This window comes from Lactuca serriola, chromosome 2, assembly GCF_051521515.1.
Source record: "Lactuca serriola cultivar US96UC23 chromosome 2, Lser_US96UC23_V15, whole genome shotgun sequence".
Taxonomy (NCBI): Eukaryota; Viridiplantae; Streptophyta; class Magnoliopsida; order Asterales; family Asteraceae; genus Lactuca; species Lactuca serriola.
In genome coordinates this window covers 193,155,165-193,181,579 of record NC_136409.1, presented here as the reverse complement: position 1 = coordinate 193,181,579, position 26,415 = coordinate 193,155,165, and the positions used below count along the sequence as shown (strand labels likewise).

The 26,415-nt window shown below is 35.1% G+C and overlaps 2 protein-coding genes across 5 annotated transcripts; both read right to left on the bottom strand.

The window, feature by feature from the left end:
• Window positions 1-2,618: 2,618 nt before the first annotated feature.
• Window positions 2,619-4,912, bottom strand: RRP41L (3'-5'-exoribonuclease family protein). The gene is made up of 7 exons (XM_079026047.1): window positions 4,668-4,912; window positions 4,031-4,109; window positions 3,655-3,757; window positions 3,411-3,534; window positions 3,243-3,331; window positions 3,007-3,156; window positions 2,619-2,896 (listed from the first exon to the last, which is right to left on the bottom strand). Exons 1-7 carry the CDS (start codon window positions 4,804-4,806, stop codon window positions 2,807-2,809), a joined length of 774 nt encoding a protein of 257 aa, XP_078882173.1. The 5' UTR covers window positions 4,807-4,912; the 3' UTR covers window positions 2,619-2,806.
• Window positions 4,913-17,405: 12,493 nt separating this feature from the next.
• On the bottom strand, window positions 17,406-22,026 carry NCRK (Protein kinase superfamily protein). 4 transcript variants are annotated; one of them, XM_079026043.1, is made up of 10 exons: window positions 21,582-22,026; window positions 21,412-21,484; window positions 20,076-20,159; window positions 19,858-19,974; window positions 19,655-19,762; window positions 19,050-19,576; window positions 18,667-18,969; window positions 18,351-18,587; window positions 17,975-18,202; window positions 17,406-17,902 (listed from the first exon to the last, which is right to left on the bottom strand). In XM_079026043.1, exons 3-10 carry the CDS (start codon window positions 20,143-20,145, stop codon window positions 17,678-17,680), a joined length of 1,815 nt encoding a protein of 604 aa, XP_078882169.1. In that variant the 5' UTR covers window positions 20,146-20,159; window positions 21,412-21,484; window positions 21,582-22,026; the 3' UTR covers window positions 17,406-17,677. The 4 variants fall into 4 exon arrangements, with proteins under 4 accessions (XP_078882169.1, XP_078882172.1, XP_078882171.1 ...); XM_079026046.1 differs by lacking the exons at window positions 21,412-21,484; window positions 21,582-22,026 and adding an exon at window positions 20,873-21,047; XM_079026045.1 differs by lacking the exons at window positions 21,412-21,484; window positions 21,582-22,026 and adding an exon at window positions 20,715-20,858.
• Window positions 22,027-26,415: the final 4,389 nt, after the last annotated feature.

Here is a 26,415-nt window from a genome sequence, read left to right as displayed (position 1 = left end):
CTTTGAAAAAAAAAAAGATAATGACTTAAAAAGTAATAAATTTTTTGATTTCTTTTTTTTTCTACATTTACCTCCTTCAACTTGCTCAATTGTACTCATTCAGTTCTTATGACCAGCTACTCCAGGTAAACTGAAAAAAAAATGACTTAACAAGGTAATATGTTTCTTATTTTGTACAAATTTAGTCTTTAGTATTTTTGTCCACGTTTAATACTTAATATTTTTTGTAAAATAAATCTTTGTTGTTTTTGTACACATTCAGCACTTATTATCAGTTTCTTTAGGTTTTTCTCACAACATCGTATGTAGGACAATAATTAATAAAGTGTTCGAGGTTGTTGATGTTATAGTCACCGTTGACTTGGCTACTTGGTTGCTTATGACTTATGGTTCGGCTTAAGCCTTTTGTTCTAAACGTCGTAAATTCTTAATATGATCTCGGATTCTAGCAATCTTTATGTATGCATGTTTGTATTTGAATCTACAACATCTTTTGTTTAGATTACTCCCGTTAAAAAAGTAATATATTTTTACTTATGATCTTTATATCCATACGTTCTTTATAAATGTATGTATAAACGTTTTTTTTATAAAATCGTAAGTAAAAATATATTATATTTTAACGGAATTAATCTAAACTAAAATTGTAGTAGATTCAAATACAAACGCATAAATATAAAGATCGTTAAAATCCAAAATCATATGAAAAAGTTACACTTTTATAACACAAGACCTAAGCAACCAAACAACCAAGGTTGCGGTGGCCATAAGCATCAACGGTCCCAAACACCTTATTAGTGACTGTCTCACTTAAGATGTCGTAAGAAAAATCTAAAGAAACCGATCATATATACTAAATGTGTATAAAAACACAGATTTATGTTGCAACAAAAAAATATTAAGGGCTAAATATGCAAAAAAAAAATATTAAAGACTAAATGTGTACAAAATGAGAAATATATTACTATATTAAGACTTTTTTCCCGGTTTACCTGAAGTAACCGATTGTAAGGACTAAGGACTACATGTGTAGGGATGAGATTTAGAACCGGAAAACCGGACCGGAACCGGACCCGTTAGAACCGGAATATATAGAACCGGGTCCGGTTCCGGGTTTAAAAATTGGTTTTATCCGGGTTCCGGGTAATCCGGGTTTGGGTCCATTGGGTCCGGGTAAACCGGGTCTAAAATCCGGAACCTGTTTTTGGAACAGGAACCACTTTTAGGGCCGGAACCACTTTTTGTGAAACGTTTACAAGATGCATATCTTATTCGTTTCAACTCCAATTGACATACGATTTTTTTCAACATGTAGTTTAGAGTTTGTATATGATTCTAGACTATAAATTTGTCATTTTTAGTTTTATATTCATTGACTTACAGTCCTCAAAAGTTGAGATACCAAAGCTAAAAGTTTTTAGTTTTTTAGTTTTTTTGTATTCGGTGAAAGTTTTAAAACATGCATATCTAATTCGTTTGAAGTCGGATTGACATGTGGTTTTTTCCAACTTCTAGTTTACAGTTTATACATGAGTTTAGACTATAGTTTTGTCATTTTTAGTTTAACATTCAATGATTTACAGTCCTCCGAAGTCGGAATATCAAAACTGAAAATTTTCAACTTTTCAGCTATTTGTTTTTGTACTTTGTATTATATTAAAATATTAACACAAGTATATCTCATTCATTTAAATTCGGATTGACATGCGGGTTTTTCCAGAGTGTATTTTAGAGTTTGTACATGATTTTAGACTCTAATTTTGTTAATTGTGGTTCCGTATTCAATAAGTTACAGCCCCCCAAAGTCGGGATATCAATATGAAAATTTTCAAAGTTCAACCCACTAAGTAGTAAGTAATTACCAAAAAATTCCGGTTTTTTCGGGTTTTCCGGGTCTAAACCCACTTTATCCGGTTCCAACCTACCCACTTTGATGTTTCCGGGTTTTCCGGTTCTAGACCCACTTTACCCGGAACCGAACTGGAACCGGTTCCTATATACCGGTCCGGTTTCCGGTTCTATAAAATCCCGTTAACCGGGTCCGGGTCCATCCGGTCTGGGTTTGGACCCACTTTCATCCCTATACACTTTAACAAGTTGAAGAGGTAAAAAAAAAAATGTGATATCTCAATTACCAAATGTGTCCGAATCAAAAAGTATATGACCTTTTAAGTCATTATCCCAAAAATAAAATAAAATAAAATAATTGATGCAACCATGTGAACAGTAAACACGACTTCATAAATGTTGGTTATATAAGATAATACAATAAACCATATGATAGATATATAGAAGAAAGTGGCATGTTTGATAACTACATCATATCCAAGATCTACCACTCAAAGATTCCGTATGTCCACTCAAGTAACAACAAATGTTGATCCGGTTGAACGTATCAACCCATAACAACAAAAGTCAGTGCAGAGGTAAAACCTAACGTGCTTCAAAAAGTCCTTTTAAATTGATTTTTTAAACCGAAAAGCCCCATTCAAATCTTCATAACCCAGTCAAGGTGGGCTAAGAAGTTTCCATAATTAGAAAGGATCAAATACACATAAATATTTCTTACAATCTATAACAATCTCATACCTCCAAAAACAGGAAAGAAAAACAAGACATTCAAAACCAAAGAAGCAAAATTTAGGCCGCCAACAACAAAAGACCATGTTTTTTTTGTTTTTCACAGGTTCAAAACTTGGACATGGTAAAAAATAATAATAAACAAGATATTCAAAACTAAAGTGCCTATTATGTATCTTTAATTGAGAAAAATAGAATCCAAACATATATGTCATGTTTTGAGCAGCTACTCTTGTGAGGTGGAGGCTGATTCTTTCAAACATGATCTCATGATCTTCCCAAGCTTGGAACAGGCATCAAGACATAATTCCATTGCCTGTTATAATTTATATATATATATATCATATTTAACAAATTTTTATCAGTTCAATGACGTAAGTAACCCGTTAAAACATCAATTACAAAAATGCCATTTTGATGGCATACCTCATGAATCTTTGGGGAAGACCATTCTCCAGTTATTGTCAACTGAGTTACCTCATTACGTGAGGGTAAACATGTAATCATAAGACTACCATCTTGATAATTTTCCTCTTCTGAAACAGGGTCAATCACAAGATTCTTCCCCAAGCAAGACTTTTTTTTTTTTTTAAAAAAAAAAAAAACAAGTGTCAAAAACCTTACACAATCAATCAAAAAATAACATTGATGTGCATACATACCACAGAAACTGCAGCAACCAAATCAAACATCATAATCCCTGCATCAGCTAAAGCAAGACTGGCACATGAGATTACTACAGGAAGATCACCTGCAATTATTATATAAATTTTTAAAAAGAGATGAAAAATTAGAAACATATGTTTTGAATAAAAGAGTTAGGAAGTTACAGCCACCAGACTCCAATACTAATGCAAAAACATCAACAGTTGTTTTGGGAAATGTATCAAGCATTATGGCACCCTCCAAAGACTTGTGCAATTGTGATGAAATCTCTTTGTTGTCTGATGATGCCTAGCATGTATAAAACATTGACTACAAATGAAATATTTTTAATAGAGCCTATTTTACTCTAAAGAGAAGTAGATCATTATTATCATTATTATTATTATTCTAATAATTCCATAAACATACCTGTCCTCGAACTGGAGTGGCAAAAGTTGTATAAGTAACATTACAGTTTAGGCGACCAGTATCACTGTACATCATTGCTTTCTTACTTTCCCTGGGCCCAAATCTGAAATAAAATTATAATGGAAAATGATATGTTTATTAGTAAGGATAACATTTAAAAGAATTGTGTCCCTGTGTTATAGAGAAGTGCAGCTTTTGTATGGAAACTGTGGTTTATAAAAGAAGCTGCATAAATCAGTTTCAATTTCTCAAGGATGTATGTCAGCTTGTATGAATACACATGATTGTTTAGTCAACAAGTAGTATGACTTGAAAGAATCAACAGAATATATCTTTAAGAAACATCAAATATCTATTACATAAGAGGTGAACTTACATGGACACAATGACCTTAGTATTACCAAACTCTGCATAAGCAGATCCTGATGCTGCATTTACAGCTCCCGTTCGTAAAACTGAAAAGTAGATAATGCAGCACACAAGTTATGCATAATCCACTGTGTAAACCCCTAAAAAGTAGTAAATTATGAGCAAAAAGAACAGAACTAGGAAAAAATCAAGTCAATTGGAAATATATCACATCATAACCTAAAACATTAAGGAACCTCAAATGCATGTGATATTTTCATGTTTAAGCCAAAATAATTGTTCATATGTCTAAATTAGGGCGTTAGAAATTGATTCTTATAGAAAATGTGCAGGCTTTATATAGAAAAAACTCACACAAGTACGTTATCTGGCCCTTAATGCTGAAGATAATACGTATCGACAAGAAATCGCCTTGAAAAGCCGATAAAATTAGGGTTTTATTCTTCTTATATTGTTTCTCCCACTCTTCCTTGAGTGTAGGGGCAGAAAATACAGCATGATTAATCGAAAGGTAACAGAAAATCTACTTACAGAACATCATACAACAAAATATCATACTAATTTTCATATCAAAACATCAATAAACAAACGAGTTGAGCAGATGATTATGGAGAGGAAGAGCGATATAGGATACTAGGACATACATGCAGGTCTGCACTGGTGAAAATCGCGACCGTCGGGGCGTACCCAATCAACATCGGTGAAAATGGGAGGTCTCTTCTTCTTAAAGGTTGTCGGGGACGGTGAGTACGTCGCCGGAGCTGCTCCTCCTTTGGCGGCCATGAATCGTATGTCAGACTGGGACCCTTCCGCTTCTCTCTTGTCTCCCCTCTCCGTCGGCTTCAGGGACGCACTCTGATAGTCTTATGTAACCCCTCCGTGGTTCGAGTTTGAGCCTTGAGGAGTTGTTGAGTTGAGGTGTTTGTATACTTGTAAATGGGCCTATGTTCAGTCCATAGATTGGGCTAAGCAGCTTAATGTCATTCACTTGATATCCAATAAGGGCCCAGCATCGTTCTTAAAATCCAGATCAATAGTTATTATTGCTATTTTGAATCCAAAAATTTACACAATTGTATTGTATCCCAAAAAATGTAATTAATGATGATCTATTGGAAATATTGGATTTTTCTTCAATAACTTTTAGGACATGAATTGTTACAAAAGGCATGATAGAGTATGTCGATCATATAATGCAAATGGTTTCAAAGGAACAATTAATAAATATTCTAATATTTTTTTCCACACAAAAGATGGAGTGAAGTAGGATATACACTCCATCTCGATCTCTTGTTTGCCTATGATATGTGTGTTGCATCCCCGCCATCAGAAGTAATATTAAAAACTTAGTCTTTTTGTCTTGTTCAGTATAACAAATATAGACGATGTTCATTCATTTATAACTTTTGAAATCAATAGGCTATTTTCTAAAATAATTTTTTTTTCATCATATACTTTTACATACCTAGTCAATTATATTTCTTTAAGCAACATTTTTAGTTTCTAATGTCATCTATCATCAAAATCCTCCAACAAATATGTCATTGTCATGCGTTTTGTCATTTTTTTTCATAATCATTTTATCTTGTATGATCATCTGAAGAATATTTATGTTTTATTTTCATAATTTACGTTGTAAAATGCTTGCTAAATAATATGGTTGAGTAACATATACTATATAAATGTAAATATTTGTCGTATGTTTACTTGAAAGTTGGATGTTTACTTTAAACGGATAAAAATTCATAAGCGGTGTATGAGATTAAACATGACTATCACGTTTTTTTTGCTCTAAAGACATTTTATTTTACATCATTCATGTTGGTTGTAAGATTGGATGCACCCATCATGTTTACCTTCTTTCACAAATGTGGATATCTAGTTTAACCAAACATACCAAATATACCATTTTAAAGATTTAAAGTCTTTTCTCAATTTTTTTTTTTCTTTTTGGATAAACTTCTTTTAGGTTATCCAACCAAGAGTTCAAGACCATTCTCGGGTGAGGGTTTTTTTTTCTATTGCGGTTAGCTTATTTTTCAGAAAGAATTATATTGTTATGTTGTTTAAGTAAAAAAAACTTTGATTTATAAGTTAACGTTTTGAAAAGTTACCTAGATAAATATTTCAACGATTTTATGGATTTTTTTTTAATTCTTCTAAATATATTTAATTTATTAATTATAAAAAAAAACTTATTCCTTGCATGATTTTTTATGCCCTTTTATATTTCCAGCTAATCTATCATTTATTTTTATCAAAAGTCATTTTTTTATTAATTTTTTTTAACCGGCAAATCTAATCTACTCCTAAGCTAACAACACCTATTCCACCTATGTCCACAAGGGGACTTGAACCCTCGACCTCAAAGAGGGAGGGCACCACCTGATACCGCCGGGCTACTTTAGTTAGTCCACCAAATATAACACATACCTATTTCATGATTTATTGCTCTAGTTTATTATATTAATAATTTTTTTCATGTGTAACAAATTATTGTCAAAATTGACAATACTATTCTCTTTCGGTTTTAAAGACAAGATAGGATGAAACATAACAAAAATAATTTTGATTTTTATCGTTTCCCAACTTTTCAAACTTTTCATCTTACATACATACATATGTATGTATATACTATATAACATCAATACAGCATTTTCCTTTGATCGTGGTCTAGCCTTAGGATTGCCAAAAAAAAAAGTTGATCAACTGAAAAATGTGTCTTGAAAACCATCCAATAGCAATATTCTTAACTAGAAACCAACGATTTAAATTCGATTATTATTATTATTATTATTATTATTATTATTATTATTATTATTATTATTATTATTATTATTATTTTTGATGTTCATCAATACAAGAAAGCATTACAATCTTTCAACAATTCAATTGGTCAAACCTCCATCTACCGACTACCATTCAAATACAGTAGCTACCATTAATGAAAGCTTTAGTAGCACCAGCATTGAACTATTTCCATTCAAATTTATTCAGATACAATAAAATCCAAAGTCAAACTTGTAAATAAGTTATTTAAATTTCTGAAAACCTGAGTGACTAGTATACATTTTCAATGGTATTCTGACATCCAAACTTATTTCTTATATTATATTTAATGAATAAAGTTGTGGGGCATATACAAAACACTCGACTCACGTGAATTCGAAAATCCATTAATGGCACAACACAAGACCCAAACAATGATCGAAATCTAACTCAGTCTTCACAGAAGAGTTTTTTGTGTTAGTAGGTACTTGAATAAAAAAGTATGAGTAATCAGTTACCTATAATTGTTATTTATTAGTTGTTACGTATCGATAAATGTCAAACAAATTACTATATGAACACATATAAATTTTGGGTGAAACAATTATTATATCAAAACATATGACATACGCTACAAATACAAGTACAGTCGATGTTAAAAGTACAAAAAATTAAAAAGTATTAATTAAAACTAAACAAATTTCCGCAAGTTGCACAGAAATAAAACTTTGTTGATTAAAATTATAACAAATATATTATGTATAATACAATAATATAATTAAATTATTGAAATGTATATTGTATTAAAAATAATTATATCGTTGTTATTAATTTAGAATTGATAATTTTACACTAATTTGTTATTGCACATTCTAATTATCTTAAATATATGATAAAATGGATACGTATTAAAATCATATTAATCGTCATTACCCGAAAGTTAACGATGAAAATAAAAATAAATTATTTTTCTTTTATTTATAGCAATATTTAACTATTAATAACTAATCAAGTTAGTTTGAGATTTTTTTGATCAATTTATATTGCATGTGAATTTGACATCTAGATATTTAACATTATATTTAAAATTTTATTATTTTTAAATAATTAAGAAACTTCTTTTATTTTTTGAAAAAAAAATATTATAAATAATAGTTTTTTTGTTGAATTTTTTTGTTATTTTGATAGTCAAATTTAAGTTTTTCATTTAAAAATTAACCAATGTAATCATTATATTATTAAATCAATTAATCATTACTAGTTAAAAAAGTCTTTTGAGTTGTAATAGTAAGACGAAGCGTCGTGGAAATTTCAAATGCAAAAGGTTTAAGAAAAATATCATTATAATTACCATAAATTTCAATGAATCAATTAATTATCATTAACTAAAAAGTATTTTGAGTTGTAGTGGTAAGGTGAAGAGACATAAAAGTTTCAAGAAAAAATACATCGTGTAAACCCCAAACATCATTATTGAGAATCTTGAAAAATTAAGAAAGAAGTTCATTTGAGGAGGTGGGGTAGATAAATGATAAATCCAATATTCATTCGATCGCTTGGGGGAAAGTCAATGCTTATAAGAGACGGTGGTTTTGGAGTTGGCTCCCTTAAAGCCCAAAATCTCGCTTTGCTAAGTAAATTGTGGTTGCATCTTAGATCGGAAAAGAACTCGCTGTAGGGAGGGTGTGGTTTACAGTATTCATAATCTTAAAAAGAAACTGGTCGACTACATCGCTAAGAAAACACTTCCCGAAGTGTGGTGTGATATCTCCAAAGCAATGAAAAGTCTTGACAACCTAAATATTATCTCAAATGTAATTTGATTTTTTGTTTTTTTTTTTTTTGGTTCTAGGTACTGATGATAGTATTTTATTCTGTAAGGATGTGTGGTTGGGACCTAACAAGTTGCAAGATGGATTCCCTTTCCTTTATGTCCTTGAATCAACTAAGAGGTGTTACCTAATTGACACTTTCATGAATGCATGTTGCTTATGGAATTGGAAAAGCTCCCTCGGGAGCCCTGAAGCCATTTTTTGAATTAAATGTCTTGGAGTCTTTACTCGGCTCCTTCAATTTGGGGCAATCACACATTGGTTTTTGTTTTAACATAGCCTCCGATCGGCGATTTTCAGTTGACATCGTGTGAAAGTTTATAGATTCCAAGATTTGCTCATACATTGGGCTACAATCTCTTAATAAAAAATAATCTCGTTAAAGGTGTGATGCTTTGTTGGAGGGCTATGTTATGAAGAATCCCTATGGCTGGAACCCTTAATCATAAACGTCCAATCAACATCATTTATATGCTCTTTGTGGTGAGGTTAATGACACAATATATCATACTCTCATTAGATGTAGCTATGCTAAGGCAGCTAGGGAGTGGGTTCTTAAATGGTGTGATATCCTTGATTGACAATTTTATAATATGACTGATTTCATTGGTTTCGCAACATCTTGGGGTAACTGCCCTCGAAAACTGTAACGACCCAATTTTCACGTCCAAAAATTTCGTTTTAAAACATTACTTTAGAAAACATTAATAATTAAAAACATTGTTTGATCAAACCATGACACAACGTAACCCATGTCTAAAAGCCAAATCATACAACCAATCAAAATATCAGAGTACAAATCCCAGAGAATATCGTAAATGCGGAAACCAGAGAGTGTGTGTGTGACATGCTACTACCGTGCCGGCTCCTTTCCCTAGCTGAGGAGGTACCTGAAACCAAAACTGAAAACCGTAAGCACAAAGCTTAGTGAGTTCCCCCATCGTACCAGATACCATACAAACACATAACATACATACTGCCAGGCCATTCTGGGGTGCCTGACTACCCGGTACGGCCATTCTGGGGTGCTGACTACCCGTCGGTCCTAACAACCGATCCTCGGGGACTAGTCCCCTCTTACTACCTTATCGCATATAACATAACAAGCCAGGATGCAAACATATCATCACGTACTGTCAGACATTTCTGGGGTGTTTGACTACCCTTCGGTCCTATCAACCGATCTCTACTTCTATCTCATATAATATATCATGCTAGCATATAACATATCAGGTAGTAGCAAACCTAGATGACATCACAAAGACAATCATCTAACATACGACTCCTACTGGTGGGCCGGCGTTGTGGCCGTAGACCCACCGCTACTGGAAGGTAACTCACCTCGAAGTAGCTGCTGATCTGATCGGGAACTGACTATCTACTGCTGCTGCTGCTGCTCCGGAAATCCTCCGGCTGCAATTCCCACAACATACTCAATCAAACACTGCTAACTGTCCTTTGGGTAAAATGACCATTTTACCCCTGATCATGCCCTAAGTCAAAGTCAGAGTCAACTTTCAGTTGACCTGACTCGCCGAGTTGGCTTTCCAACTCGCCGAGTCCTACCCAAACGATTGTCCTGAATCCCGTTCCTACTCGTCGAGTTGGGCGACGACTCGACGAGTTCTCCTTCTAAACTGATATTCAAGTCCTTCATCCTACTCGCCGAATTGTATGAACAACTCGTCGAGTTCGTCTTCATCCGAAGAACACTTGCTGCTTCGACTCGCCGAGTTGTATGAACAACTCGCCGAGTCTGTTCTTGATCTAAGGAGATTGCCTTGAACTCGTCGAGTCAGGGCATTGACTCGCCGAGTTCCTCCATAGATGAGTTCAGCTTCCAACTCACTGAGTCACACCCCGTGACTCACTGTTCACTCGACACTACGAAAAGGGGACAAACTCGGAGACTCGCGAACAGACTCGCCGAGTCACATGAACGACTCGCCGAGTCGTTGCCATGCACCCACTAAATACATAGATTTGCTCGATTCCAGTCCATGCCATTCACAGATCTGGACTCCTAGAACACGAATCACACGTAAAGTTTCCAACTTTACGTGTAGATATTCACCAATACGGATTTTAGGGTTCAAAATGCCTCAAAAGGGTAGATCTAGGGTGAACAAGCAACATGGGTCCATAAAGGTAACAGATCTGAGCTCCTGGAGCTCAATCTTGCCTAGATCTAGAGGCCAATCAACTTATTACGACTTATATTGCACATACAAGCTTAAGGATTGGTTCAATAATGACTTAAATGAAGTAATAAGCATGGAAACATGGGGAAAAACGGGTTATACCTCAAAGGAACTGTTGAGAGAGCACAAAGATGTTTGGATTCCTTCCCTTCCTCTTGATCTACTTCCCTTTTGCCTCAAAACCTTCAAGATCACACAACAATTGCTTCAAACTCTAAATGAACAACTTAGAACGAGGGTTGGAAGCTCTGGGGGGGGGGGGGGGAGGGAGGGTGAATGGGGGCTGGCTTGGGGCAGATATGTTGTTTAAATAGGGTGCAAACCCCTGAAACTTAGGGTTTCATCCAATAGCTATGACTCGCCGAGTCCAGGATATGAACTTGCCGAGTCGCCAACTTAAACGTGTCCTGGGTCCCGCATCTACTCGGCGAGTCGGACCTATGACTCGCCGAGTCCAAGGCTAAAAGAAGAGAAATACTCAAATAAGATTTACGTACCAGGAACCAGGTGCTACAAAAACATAAGATTACCATTTCAATATTTTAAAATTTACTCTAGATCATTTGGAAAGCGAAAAACAATAAGTTCTTCAACAAAATGTGCTCATACCCATCTAGGATTGTGGAATATATTATTTCTTTGTCTTTTGTTTCATGCAAGTTTAGTAGTAATATAGGAGTTGGAAGTTGATCAGAGTGTTATTGTGCTCCCACCTCTCGCTAACTATATATATATATATATATATATATATATATATATATATATATATATATATATATATATATATATATATAGAGAGAGAGAGAGAGAGAGAGAGAGAGAAAAGGATAAGAATGAATGAATGAATCTAAGTCACCTATTTCGAATCTGCCACTTAAGCGCTCCAGCGTACCGGGATAGTGCAACAGATCATATTCATATATTAAAAGTATAACGGAAATGATTGTTCATATATGAATATAGCGGCGGTGGGTGGTAGCAAAGGTGGCGGTTGTTGTTGGTGGCAGATGTGGAGGTTATGGTGGTGGCGGCGGCGGTGGTGATTGGTGGTTGAGGAAGGTGGTGTATTCATATATGAATACACTTATATTTATATTCATATATGAATATTATTCATCCTTCGTCCCCCCGATACGTCAGCGCGTTTTACGACAATAATAACTGATTGGCTGTGAACGATTCTCTCGTTCTCAACATTTTTTATTTTCTCAGTTGAACTTACCCCTTTCTTTCTCTCTCTCTCTCTTTCTCTCTCTCTCTCTCTCTCTCTCTCTCTCTCTCTATATATATATATATATATATATATATATATATATATATATATATATATATATATATATATATAAGGGAAAATGACACATAGGACCTATGAACTTTCTAGGGTTTACCCTTTTAGTCACTTAACTTTTTAGTGGCTTAATGATGGACCAAACTTTATTTTGTCGGGTCAATTACGTCATTATGTCAATTGTGAAGGGGGCAGCCGGTCATATTTATGTCACATATGTTACTTAAACCCCTTGGCTTGCTGACTGTATGACATGTCATTTATTAATAACTTTACTTAAATGAGATCTTTTCCCATCTATTGTTCACGATTTCCATCTTTTTCGATAAACCCTTACTTTACTTCGTCTCCTCAAACCTCAAACATGGATCCCATATTCATCCAAGTCGATGTGAATTTCCAAGGAATCTTCGCAAAATACCCCATACGCTACACCGGGGGGAATACTCAGAGGTTGTCGGACATCGATTTCGCAAGCATAGACAAGAACGGGTGTTATGAGTTTATCGAAAGGTTCACTGGAGAAAAGTATGAGAAGCTTTATTATTGCCAACCAAATATTCATTTTCCCAAAGGTTTGACCTTAATTTTGAATGAGACGGACTATGCCGATTTTATAGCAATATCGTATGCATGTGGTGTTATACTCCTTATGTATGTAGACCATTTTGGTAATAGTAACATGCAGGAATGGTTGGAAGAACACAAAGAAGAGGTTATTGATAACATAGTGGAAGAATTTATTGATGATGCAGGACTAATTAAAGAAATTGAGATAGGCCATTTGGATGAGGATGAGGATGAAAATGAAGATGAGGATGAGGATGACCTTGGGCTGATGATGTGGATGCTGATGAAGATTAGGAAAACCATAGCATCCCTCATTTTTTTTCAAAAAGGATAATGGCCATGATGTCGTCATGGGTGAGAATGCAGTTGTGGGTGACCCTTTGGAAGAAGCCATGGATGACGATGAAGATGTTTATCCTCAGTTGCCAAATATTATTAATGAAAAGTTGCACTGGAAGGAGCAGGAACCTGTGTTAGGTATGAGGTTTGAGAGTCCTAAACAACTGAAACACATGTTCTATAACTACGTTGTTGCAAATGGTTATCAATTATGTTTTTTGAAAAATGATAGTAGACGGTTGCTAGTCAAATGTTATGATGGAAAATGTACATTTAGGGTTTGGGGTTCATGGATGAGTGATGATAAGTCTTTCCAAATCAAGTCTCTAATTAGTGACCATAATTGTTCAAAGAATTTCAAATTCGGATCAATTGTTACGTATAGATGGATAGGTACCCACTTTACCCAACAATTTTTCAACAATCAAAAGATGAGTGTGAGATTACTTAGAGAGGAGGTGAAAACTACTTTTGGCATTGTTTTAAGTATGAGTCAATGTAAGAGAGCAATAAATATGCATTGAGTCTAGCAGAAGGCACTGTTGCATAAAATTATGCTAGAATATGGTCTTACGGTGAGGAGATTAAAAGATCAAATCTTGGACCCACTATTAAAATTTATGCGGATACAATGCCTGATGATACGAATTACTTCAACAAGATTTACATATGCTTTGTTGTAGTCAAAGAGGGGTGGCGTGGAGGGTGTAGAAGGATCATTAACTTGGATGGTTGTTTCCTAAAAAGTTTTTGCCAAGGTGAGTTGCTTTGTGTTGTTGGTAGGGATGCTAACAATTGAATATTCCCAATTTCTTGGGCAATTGTATGTGTGGAAAACAAGGACAATTTGAAATGGTTCATTGAAAATCTTGCAGAAGATTTGCAATGTCGGAATGAAGGAAGTGGTTTGGTTGTAATTTCTGATCAACACAAGGTATGTTTGTAAAATATTAAATGTAGTATAATAAATATTTACATTTCAAACTTCACATAGTACTGGTACATATGAAGGGTTTGGTTGAGGCAGTCAAAGAAGTATTCCCAGCAGTAGAACATAGGCAGTCTGCTAGGCATATATATGCTAATTTTAGAAAGAAGTTTAGTGGAGCCAAGTTTGAAAATTTGTTTTGGAGAGAAAGCAAGGCAACAACTGAAGCACATTTTAACACAGTAATGAAAGATATTGAAAAGTTGAATCTTGAAGTCGTTAAGCATCTTATGGATAGAGATCTAAAGACTTGGTCTCTAGCTTTTTTTAGAGTTCACAATTCATCATGTGAATTTGTGGAAAATGGCTTTTCAGAGAGCTTTAATAGTGTCATTTTTGATGCTAGGAAGAAACCTATTATCAGCATGTTAGAGGACATTCGTATATATGTGATGCAAAGGATGGTCGCTATGAAACTCACAGGTGAAGGATGGAATCGTTATTTTGTTTATCCAAACATCAAAACAAGATTGAATATTCTCCAAAATGAGCAAAGGTATGCACACTTATTTTTTCATACATACCTTACCTCTGTCAACTCTAAACATTTTCATTACATTATGTAGGCATTGGCAGGTTGTGTCTTGTGGGGTATGAAGTGTGAAAAAAAGGAAAATGCATGAGTTGTACATTGTCGATGTCACAAAAAAAGAATGCAGTTGCATGTTATGACAACTAAATAGTTATGGTTGTGTTCATTTGGTAGCTACATTAGCGTTTTTATATGTAACACCTGATGGGCCATATGTAGACCCATTGTACCTGGCAGCCTTCTTCCATAATACCTACAATTAGTCTATTAGTGGCATAAATAGGATGAACATGTGGCCTTCAACAAACTTTATACCTCCATTGCCTCCTTTAAAAAGAAGAATGTCATGCAGGCCAACAATCAAAAGAATAAGGGATGCTTCTGAAAGGTCTGGAAAACACACGGTTTGAAAGGCATGGAAAAAGGTTTCTTGTGGCATATGCAAACAGAAAGGGCACAACAAGACCACTCGCACTCAAGTGCCAAGTCCTCCTAAAACCAATGTCACAAAGAAACAAAAGATCATGCAAACACAAGAATCAGTGAATATACAACGGGGTGGAGAAGATGTTGTTATGGGTGATGCAGTTGAGCCACAAAATGATGAAGTTATGAGGGTAAACAAATATGAGCAAGCGGTGAGGGTAAACAAATTTGAGCAACTGGTGAAAGTTAATGAAGCTGAGGAACTAGGCAGGGTTAATCAAGTTGTTGGGCAAGTGTATACTACATGTCAACCAAGCAAGAGGAAGAAGTCAGAGAGAATTCTTAAACTAAAGTTTGCTAAAAGAATTGAAGGTGAAGGTAGTAGTGTTGGATCGTCAATGGAGTTAGATTAATTACAGTTTTAATTGTGCATTTGTTATGTGGATTGAACAAGGAAATTTATGTTTGCTATGTTCATGTATGTTATAATAATCTTAACATTTGATATTTGGATTCGTGTATGTATTTATAATATGTATGATCTTATTTATATTAGTGTGTACAGGGTAATTTAGTCATTAAAAATATTTCAAGAGGGCATGTGAATGTTAGTTTAGGGGTAATTTAGTCATTCGAATCACTTAATCCAATATTATGTGTATGTTGTTTCAAGTAAGTATTAAAGTAGGGGTATTTTAGTCAATCAAATAAGTTAAATTACATAAAGTCCCCTTAGGTGTATTAGTTTCATTTTAATTAGTTAAAGAACTAGGTGTATTTCTATCATTATTTTTTATTTGACTAAACCTAGCAGGGGTATTACAGTCAATATTTCTTATGTGACTTAACCCACTAGGGGTATTTCAATCATAACTTTATTATTTGACTTAACCCGTTAGGGGTATTTCATTTCTTCCAGACAATTATCCAAAGTGGGCAATCAGAAATACAACAAAAAGGCACTTTTCCATTGTTTTCCATTTCTGGGTTATAGGCAACGACAAATCTGGGTATTAGATTCTTCTCTTTTGTCCCATGTCCGACACACTAACATTGGGGTTCATGTTTAAATGGTTTAAAAAGTTTGACTGTTTCATGTGGTCCCAGGCAGAAAATCAACAAAAAATATGCGTATTACTTCATGACACATGCACATTTACATTTATAACAGGAACATTTTAGCTTAACCAACATTTCATTCATGGGTTTCTGCATCTTTACATCTATTAAACAAGTTAAAACAGAATTTCCACGTCCGTCTAAGTACATACGAGAACCATCACCATCAAAATACTGATCATCACAACAACATGATCACAAAACCATTAAATACTACAACCAGAAACCAAAAGACAATGAACAAAACGTGTTACTAATAAGGAGAATAAACAATATGCACATCAAAACAAAATAGAAACCCAAGATTGAAATGTTATAACCTAAAGTTCTTCTGTCATTTTAAAAACTTGTAGGTTAACACCCCCCCCCCCCCCCCCCCACAATAGCAACGACAAAAACTCCAAGGACCCATTTCACTTTCTTCCACTTGTTTTTTCCCAAAACGATGTTGACATACGACACTTGCAATGAACACAAATGTTTCTTCAAATCAGCAACCATGTTAGATAGATCGAGTTGACCTGCCCTAACATCATCGACTTCATGATTGAGGGTGTCCAACTCTCTAGTGATGCTGCATCGTAGTTCACGAAGGTCGTTTGCAATCTCTTCCTCACAAGCGACACCTCCAATTGCGTCTGCAGCAAATTGATCGTCATGTCTTCATTTGTGACTCCATTCGAGACATTTTCATCCATGTGCAGACTTTAGTTAGGCGACCAACAATGATTTGGAGATGATCGTAAAGGCATCGTTTTCTGCGATTGGTATTGAAATTTAGGGTGCAGTTGGGGTAACCAGGTTACAAATTGTGCCATTTTAGGGCACAAGCTTCACATTTTATACGGAGGCGAGGTAAACATTGTGAACGTGGCCTCTACGTTTCACATTCTAAAACGACGTTGTTTGGGTCCAAGACGTAAATACAATTTCGCCATGTCATCGATGATGTGTCAAATTGGGATGATATGGCATGGTTACCGAGTATAATAAGTAAAAAGGACTAAATTGCTAGGTTGCAACATAATTCGTTCCCTTATTAAGCCACTAAAAAGGTTAATCGACTAAAAGGATAAACCCTATAAAATTCATAGATCGTATGTGTCATTTTCCCTATATACAATTGCACGCGAAGAATTTACTGATTTGCAGTGTTCTTTAAAATCAATGACCAATTACTGAAACCAAGATTAAAAGCTTGAAACTCCAATAAAATAATGCCAATATACCCTCAAAAGGAGGATCGCCATGTACGAACTAGGGTTTTGTAGTGCAAACATATCTTTCTAGAATGATAACTAAGAAAAGATCATCTCTATGAAAGTTAACCAACCATATTGTAATGTTATAACTATAACGTGACATAAAATACATGTGTACAAACACTACTACACTAATCATACATGATCTCTACACATTCTCTACAAAGCGGCACTAGAAAAATGAAATGAATGGTGAATGTTCCTTTTTAAAATATGAAACACAAGAAAGAGAAAAGGAGAGAGAGAGAGAGAGAGATATTTAAACTGTGGGTTTCAAGATTTGGTTATAAACCAAAGATTGAAATAAATTATGAAAATTGATTGCAAGTTATGAAGCAGATGAAATATTGGACACACAAAAGGATTCAAAACGTGGTTCAGTTAAATCAACAGTGACTTCATCATCTCCACGATGTGAACCGGGACCTGTAACCGTAACTGTAACTGGCTCTTCATTTTCATGAGGGGTATGCACAAGCAATGAAGATTCAGACGAAAATGATCTACTGGATGACATTTGCTGAAGCTCGCGTTCCATTCTAATGGTGTAATCCTATTTAAGAAATTAAGATTTGTTTCAGAAGGCAGAAAAAACGACTTAACAGAGACAAATTCAAAGTGAAACCTGAAAGCGGTCAACGGAAAAATTCCTCCGTTTAGATTTTTCTGGTGCTATAGTTAGAAGTATCTGAACAACTTCACTCATTGTTGGGCGAGCATCAGGATCCAACAACAAACACTCTTTTGCTAAATAAGCCATCACTTGCATCTCTTCTTCTTCAAACTTCCCTTTCAGACGTGGGTCCGGCAGTTCCTTACTCACCCTCCTGCTATCTTGTAAAAGTGGCGTCGCCTGAAAATTATCATTTCTTTTACTAAATTACATTTTTGATCCTTTTTTTTTTTTTTAAAAAATTTGGTCCCCAATAATTCTTATTATTGCAATCTTCGTCCTTACTTAGTAAAAGAAAAAAGAGTAAAAAATAATACTAATGACTAACCCAAATCACAAGGCTCTCTTCCCCTTTGTCTTGTGACTTGTATATCGGATGCCGACCACTAATAAGTTCAAGAAGCACAACACCAAAACTAAAAACATCTGACATCAGCGATGCCCTTCCAACAATCGCATATTCAGGGGCAAAATAGCCAAATGTCCCCTGCATTCTAGCAGGTGAGCTAGAACAGCTTGGAACACCATCACTCACCAAACTCTTAGCCATTCCCAGATCAGTAATCTACCAACAGACAGTTAAAAATCTAAACTTAATAATATTCACAAATATGATATTAAAAAGTATTGATCCCAATTCCCACCTTTGCTCTCCAGTTTTCATCCAAGAGAATGTTACTGGATTTAACATCTCTATGCAGGATTCTTGGTGCAGCTGCTTCATGAAGATACTCCAACCCTCTAGCAGCTCCAATGGCTACTGCAATGCGGGCCCCCCAGTCTAGACATTTTTCTGAAACCCCATCTAGACACTCTCTCAGGTTGCCATTTGGCATGTATTCAAACACCAAAAGCATCTCAGGCTGTTTTGTGTGGTATTGGTATTCCAAACAGTACCCGAGTAATGGCACCACATGACAGTGATGGAGTCTTGACAGCAGTTCAATCTGAACATTAATTATTAATATCATATCATAAAACCTTATATGTATATTTATTTAACTAGTAATTATTAATTAGTCATTACCTCTGTTAAAAATGTTACTTCAGCATCTGGGCCTCCTCCTTGAGATTTAAGACGTTTGACCGCAACAAGTTTACCATCTTTGAGTTGACCGTAGTAAACATGGCTACTTACCCCAACTCCAATTAAATTAGTTTCAGAGAATCGATTGGTTGCAGTTTCTAATTCAGAATATGGAAAGCTTGTGATTGTTCCTTGAACAGTTCTTGTTTGTTTTCTAAACAAGAATGAAGCCTTGTGTATAAACCCTGTGATTGGATTTTTAGGAGAATGGATGTATATTTTGGAGTTTTGGAGTGAAGATGTTTTGTAGCTGATTAAGTTTGTACTACTGTTGTAACTTGTATCTTTATCAGATGATGATGATAAAGGAGGTTGTTTTTTAGGGCATGTATGCTTTCGATATATGTAGAGGCACATTACTGAAGTGAAAATTGCAAGAGTTGTGATCACCATGCATAGCAATAAGATGATTAATACAGCTTTGCTGGAAAATTGCTTCTTTAAAGATTGTGCCTCACTCAAAGATCCTGTGAACAACAACATGATGTGTAAGATTTTTGTATTTAGTAATTCTAGGAATAATGGAACATCATGATTTAATTTACCAGAATTGCAGTTGCAGGACCTGAAGCAATTACTTTCATGACTTGTAGCCACTTCAGGGAGTTTATCACTGGGACATGTGCATTTCCATTTGTTTTGACTTGAATTTTCTGTGTTTTTAACATTTTGTTCGTAAATGTATATATATATGTATTAACTATTAAATATATATGTATATACTTTAATCTAAGTAGTTAAATGATACCAGAGATGCAGTTACAGGAAGAAGAGCAGTTTGGTGGAATGATAACATGATGGTTTAGTTCGTTTGCATAGCATGTACATGTCCACTTGTTTATATCCGGGGTCTCTGCAACTTCATCTGTTCAAATTAAAGCAATAATTTAAGCTAATTTCATTATCAGATAAAATGATGATCAAGAGTTAGTTTAGAATTATAACAATGCTAGAGTTGATATTAACCGCATATGATGTGTTGAATCAAGATCAAGCTGATAAAGCAAGCCAAAGCAACTTCCAGTTGGAGCTTCATCTATTTGGATGAATCTGAAGACATCAAGACTAATCATGAGTAGCAGAAACAAACCCAGAAATTATAAAAACAAATAAGCTGATAAAAGACTGTGTAGAACATAGAAAAAAAAAAAGAGATCAACTAATTTAAGAAACAATGGACATGCTAAAAAAAGTAAAGAGTAGCCATAACCAAATAACCAAACACAAGGTAGACCAACAACCTCTTTTACTTAAAATTTCTCATTAACAATGCGTTAGGTGAAATAGTAACATATATAATGAAAAGAAGCTCTTTATCACTGAAGAATATAAATAATGGGTTATATTATAGCTCAATTACAATGCTAAAAAGGGAAAGTTTGTAGTTTGCAACTTTATATAAGGACACCTACCTTAATATGAGTATTATGACTAAAGGAGCAAGAGAAGCTAAACAAAATGCAGTCAGTATATTATACTTACAAAAACACTTCATTGTTTCTGCATATATGTTTGCTAATTTGCTATTATTTCCAAGTAGGATACCGATACAGATGAAGGATATAAAAAGGAGGTGAAAGCTGGTTAGCAGAAAGAAGCATATACCAGAGAGCATTGATCAATTAAAGACCGACAATTAATCTCAGGCAATATCCATCACATATTAAAACAAAATTGTCAAATTTGATTGAAATGGACATATATTAGTGAGTTGATGAGAGATTTGTATTAAAAATAGAAAGATTAAAATAAATCACCCTCACCCACTTATCTCAAGCTACGAGAGTCGCCTCTTAGCTAATTGGAAAGCGACTCCTCAACCAATTTCAAACGAATACATATTTAATATTCCATCCCCACACAATTATCGAACTTATTTAATTGATCAGTAGTGCTTGATGCCATCATTTTGCATACTTTTTGAGTTTTGAAACAGGAATGATTTCATTTCCAACAGTTTTATAACGGATAAAACAAAATATCCGATTATCCTTGCCTTCAAAGAAAAGAAGGTTGTTTGTATCTAATTCTTGAGCAATGCTTGAAAAAGCTTAAAGTATTGTAAATCCGACCCCACATATATCGTGTCGGCTGCCCGGACATGAATATACAGTCCACTTTTATCATCATGAACCCTAATTTGTACTTCGTGCTTGTATTGTTGTATATCTCGTTGAAACATCTTTTTCGTTTCAAATCAACAAGTATTAAGTAACAAGAAGCTTGAATTCAGCGTAGATTTTTCAACAAAAGTATCGTTGAAACATAAAATCAAGTAAAATGGCGTGTTGTAAATTCGTACCCAATAATAACAAGAAAGAGATTGAGAAATATGTACGCGCTTCCACCAACGACACTCTACTTTACTCCGACACCTGTCCAATAAACAGAGTACCTAGGTGTCAAAATCTCCAGGAATTAAATTTTGACAATTATATGTGGTTTAAATGAAATGAGCTAGATTGAACTCACAAATGAAGAGAATGCAAGCTGTAAATCTGCTAACGAGCTGAAATTAGTCTCAAAAAATTTCGTAACAACGCCAGAGACTTGTTGAATTGAGACTCAAAAACCGATTCTCGTGTAACGATCAATCGAACTCCCGAAGCTACAAACAGCAGCTTACTTAAGAGTGCGAAAAAAAAAAGCTTGAAAAAAGTATCTAATTGCGGAGAGCTAGAGCGATCGCCGTTGGTGATACTCGACTGTTTTCGTGTAGAGAGAGATGCAACGGTCGGCTGTCGTGTGAGCTCCGAACACGCAGTTCGAGAAGTTGCAGAGGAGGAGGATGAGAGAAGGTGGTGGTGGTGGAGCTTTTGGAGTTCAGACTATCTTCTAGTTCTCGTCATTTTTTACACATCATCGGCCATGGTCCCTACTCTCCACATGCCTTTATTGCTTTTGTGAATTACGCATTTAATTCCTTGTCAAATGTAAATCACGCAGATTTAGTCCTTATAAAGTAATTGTATCAATTTGGAGCCCCTCTCGTTTGTGAATCCATGAAAGAAAGATTTTTTTTATGGTATTTCTCTTTCTTGTTTCATAAAAAAATTAAATTTTATATCATTTTTTGGAATAGACATATCACACATTCATTAAATTTATTTTTAAATTTATATTTATTTACTATCCACCCTCTTAATCTATTCTTAAATCTATATATATTAAAGACACTTTTACAAAACATTTAATATTATCTATTGGTTCATATTTTATATCATTAGTTTGTTTCTTATTTCCTTTTATTTATTTCTTGAAATTGATTAATTATTAGCTTTTTAAACTTGCATTATTTATTAAATATATTTTATATTTCAAAAGTATATGATAAATCATTATTATTATTATTATCATATATTATTGATTTCATTTCATAAAATTGTTCTTTAAATTTGCACTATTTGTACTTTGGACAAATGGAGCCATCTTATTTTAGAAAAATTCTAAAAATAAGCAACTGACTTTAAATTATTAAATCTTAAATGATTATATATAATAAAAGTCTCCAGTATTCATTTTCTCATTTTCCTATCTAAAATCTAGTCATTGCTTTATATACATCAATAGTGTTAGACTTCCAAAATATATTAAATAACAATGGTGAAAACGAGTGGCAGAATTCATTTTCTCTAACAACTGGCAAACTATAACCTTTTAAAAATAAAATAAAATAAAAGTCTAAAAAGGTCATTCACCATAAAAGTTTCATTGTTCTGCAATTGATTTGGGAACACATTTTTATCATTTGTGGCAACTTAAAGTCTTAAACTAATATAGAGTTTAATTTAAAAGCTAAAATTATCATTTTGTATTTTTGTATTCACAAGGGCTAAGTTTTGTAAATTGTCCAAATAGGTTTTGATGAAATCCTTGTTGGATCTTGGGGCAGTCAAACGTAAATCCTTACAGTGCATCCCCAATACAGGAGAACGGACCACTTCAAAAACAGAGCTTAAAATCCTTCCCTCTTAAAATTTAGCCCTTTGCTTTTTCAGGTTTTGTCTTTAAACTACCCTCGTATTCTTTTTTCGCTTTCTTGGAAAGTGAGAATCCGTCTTGGTTATTTAATTTTAATAATTAAATAATAATTACGGAGTATTTTAATATGCAGGGAATGATGGGCAATAATTATTTTAAAAGTAAACCATTATAGTTTACCGTGTTTTACATTTATTTATAGTTTCAGTTTAATTTGTTTTTTTTTTTTAACCGTCAAATCTAATGTACTCCTAAGCTAACAACACCTATTATACTTATGTCCACGACGGGACTTGAACCCTCGACCTCAAAGAGGGAGGCACCACCTAATACCGTTGGGCTACAAGCCCTTTGGACCGATCAATTTAATTGGTTGCCTTTTATAAGATCATCTCGAAGGTGCTAAGCCGAAAGGTTAAAAGCTATGATAGACAAAGTCGTTAGCCCAACCCATACAGCTTTCATAAAGAATCGCAGCATACTTGACGACCCGTTGATTGTAAATGAAATCATCTCATGGGTTAAGAAATCCAAAACCAAGGCTTTCCTATTTAAAGTAGATTTTGAAAAGGCTTTTGATTGTGTAAATTGAAAGTACCTGGATTCTATAATGACACAGATGGATTTTGGATTAAAACGGAGCAGTTGGATTTGGTCTTGTCTTACCACCGTCGGGGCCTCAATAATAGTCAATGGATCAGCAACCAAAGAATTCTCGCTAGAGAAGGGAATTCGACAGGGGGCCTCTATCTCCTCTCTTATTTATCTTGGCTACTGAGGGACTCAATATTGCTCTGGAAGAAGCTACAAACCAATGCATCTTCAAAGGCATTACCCTTCCAAATAACGGCCCAACCATATCTCATCTTCAATATGCGGACGATGTAATTTTCCTAGGAGAGTGGTCAATGCAAAATGCCAAGAAGCATCCAATCTTGAAATTGAACTATTGGCCAGAAGCATCCAATGCTCCATTGGTAAATTACCTTTTATCTATTTGGGTATGCCTATGGGCGCTACAATCTCAAGGATATCCCAATGGAGTGGGCTGACTGCCAAATTCCAAGCTAAATTATCAAAGTGGAAAGCCTCTACGCTCTCCTTTGGCAGCAGATTAACATTATGCAAAGCGGTGTTGGGTAGCCTTGGTACATTCCTCTTTTCATTATATAAGGCGCCAATTAAGTTCTTAATAACCTTGAAGAGATAAGAAGACGCTTCTTCTGGGGTGGCTCATCAGAGAAATCAAAATTAACATGGATTGGCTGGGAAAAAGTTCTATCAAAACAAGAGAATTGAGGCTTAAGTATCGGTAGTCTCAAAGCCCATAACCTTGCATTGTTAGTAAAGTGGTGGTGGCGTTTCAAAGAACCCAAACAGGAACTGTGGAAGAGTGTCATCACTGCAATCTATGGACAATATGGGGGTTTTAATGCACCCTCCAGAACAAAGCGAAAAAGTTGTTGTTGGGGTAATATTGCAAACCTACCAGCAACTCTAGCAAAATTAAACATTGACCTTAAAGAGCTCTTCACAAAATCACAGTCTAATCAGCGATCAATTTGGAACTGGAAGTTGGAACCATCAGGAATATACTCGGTAGGGATGAGCATCAGAACCGGGTACCCGCTTTTGGAACCGGAACCGCCTCGGAACTGCCGGTTTTGGAACTAGAACCGCCTTAGGCGGTTCCGGTTCCGGTTCCTAAAGTTATGGAACCGCCTTAAGCGGTTCCGGTTCCGGTTCTCGTTTTTTCGGAACCGCTACCCGCTGGGTACCCGCCGGAACCGGTATATATATATATATATAATTTCATATAAAGGTGTGTTACTTAGACCGGTTTAGAATATATTGGTCCGATTTTGTCCGTCTTTGGTCCGAATTGATTTGATTTGGATCGAACTAAATTACGGTTTTGTCGAAAAAAGTTAACAAAATTAATGCGACCGGGTTACCCGCTTCCGGAACCGGAACCGCCGGTTCCGGGACTAGTTCCAAACATTTAAGAACCGCCTAGAGCGGTTCCGGTTCCGGTTCTAACTTTCTAGGAACCGCCGGTTCCGGTTCCGGTTCCGGTTCTCACCAAATGAGGCGGGTACCCGCCTACGCTCATCCCTAATACTCGGTCTCTTCCCTTCGGACTTTGATTGACGAAATGTCATTGCCTAAATCGACATTAGTCTGGGATTGGAACAATCTAGTCCCTAAGAAGGTCAATATACTGGCCTGGAGAGTGGCTCACAGTCGGATCCCAACAAGGGTGAACCTCTTGAAGAGAGGAATTGGTACTAATCCCATGTGCATTCTATGCAAGCAAGAAACAGAAACCGAAGAACATCTTTTTCTCAATTGCATAATCTCTTATGATGTCTGGAATAGTCTCAAAACATGGTGGTGCACACTCCTAGACTCCCTGACATCAGTGACAGACTTGTTTTGGGAAAACAGGACATCAAACATCACTCTTCAACTCCAGTTAGCAATAATGCTAGTCTACATATGGGTCATCTGGAATTATAGGAATCCGAAGGCCCATTCAGAAAAAATAAAATCTCACAATGATCTGGCAAATAATATCCAAACGATATCACACTTATGGATAAATGCAAGGTTAAAAAATAGGTCAATTGGGTGGAAGGACTGGTGTTTCGATCCAATCAATACAATACGCTTATTGTAAGTGATATACTCTTGGGATGTGGCGAAAAAATAAAGGAAAAAAATCTTTTTGTATTCTGATGTGGTTGTGGTGTTCCAATCAGGTTGTTCATATTGTTTCAACTTTAATTGTTTGTACATTTGATGTTGGTGTCGCATTGAATAGGGGGTGGGTGGGTGGGGGAAAGGGTTATACTTTGGGGTCTCTTGGTGACATATCTTGGCGCAACTAGTATGTGTTCAGCATGTGTTTTAATTCATAGGGTAGACATCAAATAGGATATACGTTGTGCCGGATATTCTTTAATTTATGTGTTTAATTGATTCTTTCATGTGTGTATTGGGTGGTGGGGGGATAAGCTTTAGTGTGTGTAAGTATTTCTTTGATTTTCTTTTCATTCTCTTGTATTGGAATATTCTCCTAATTGCAGGAAAACACATTTCAGTTAGCTCATTCGAATCAAAATGTGAAGGTGTTGCTGTTGGAAGTACTGAGGAAATTAACCCTAGTAATGGGGTGGCGGTATCATTGAAGTTGTCTACTAGGCTTGGTGCATAAAGAGATGATGATATCAGTTACGAACTTGGATCATGGATATGCAGATATTGAAGACTAGTTCATGTTAAAAAAAATGCCCTTATTGGGTGATGGGATAGCAGTAAAGTC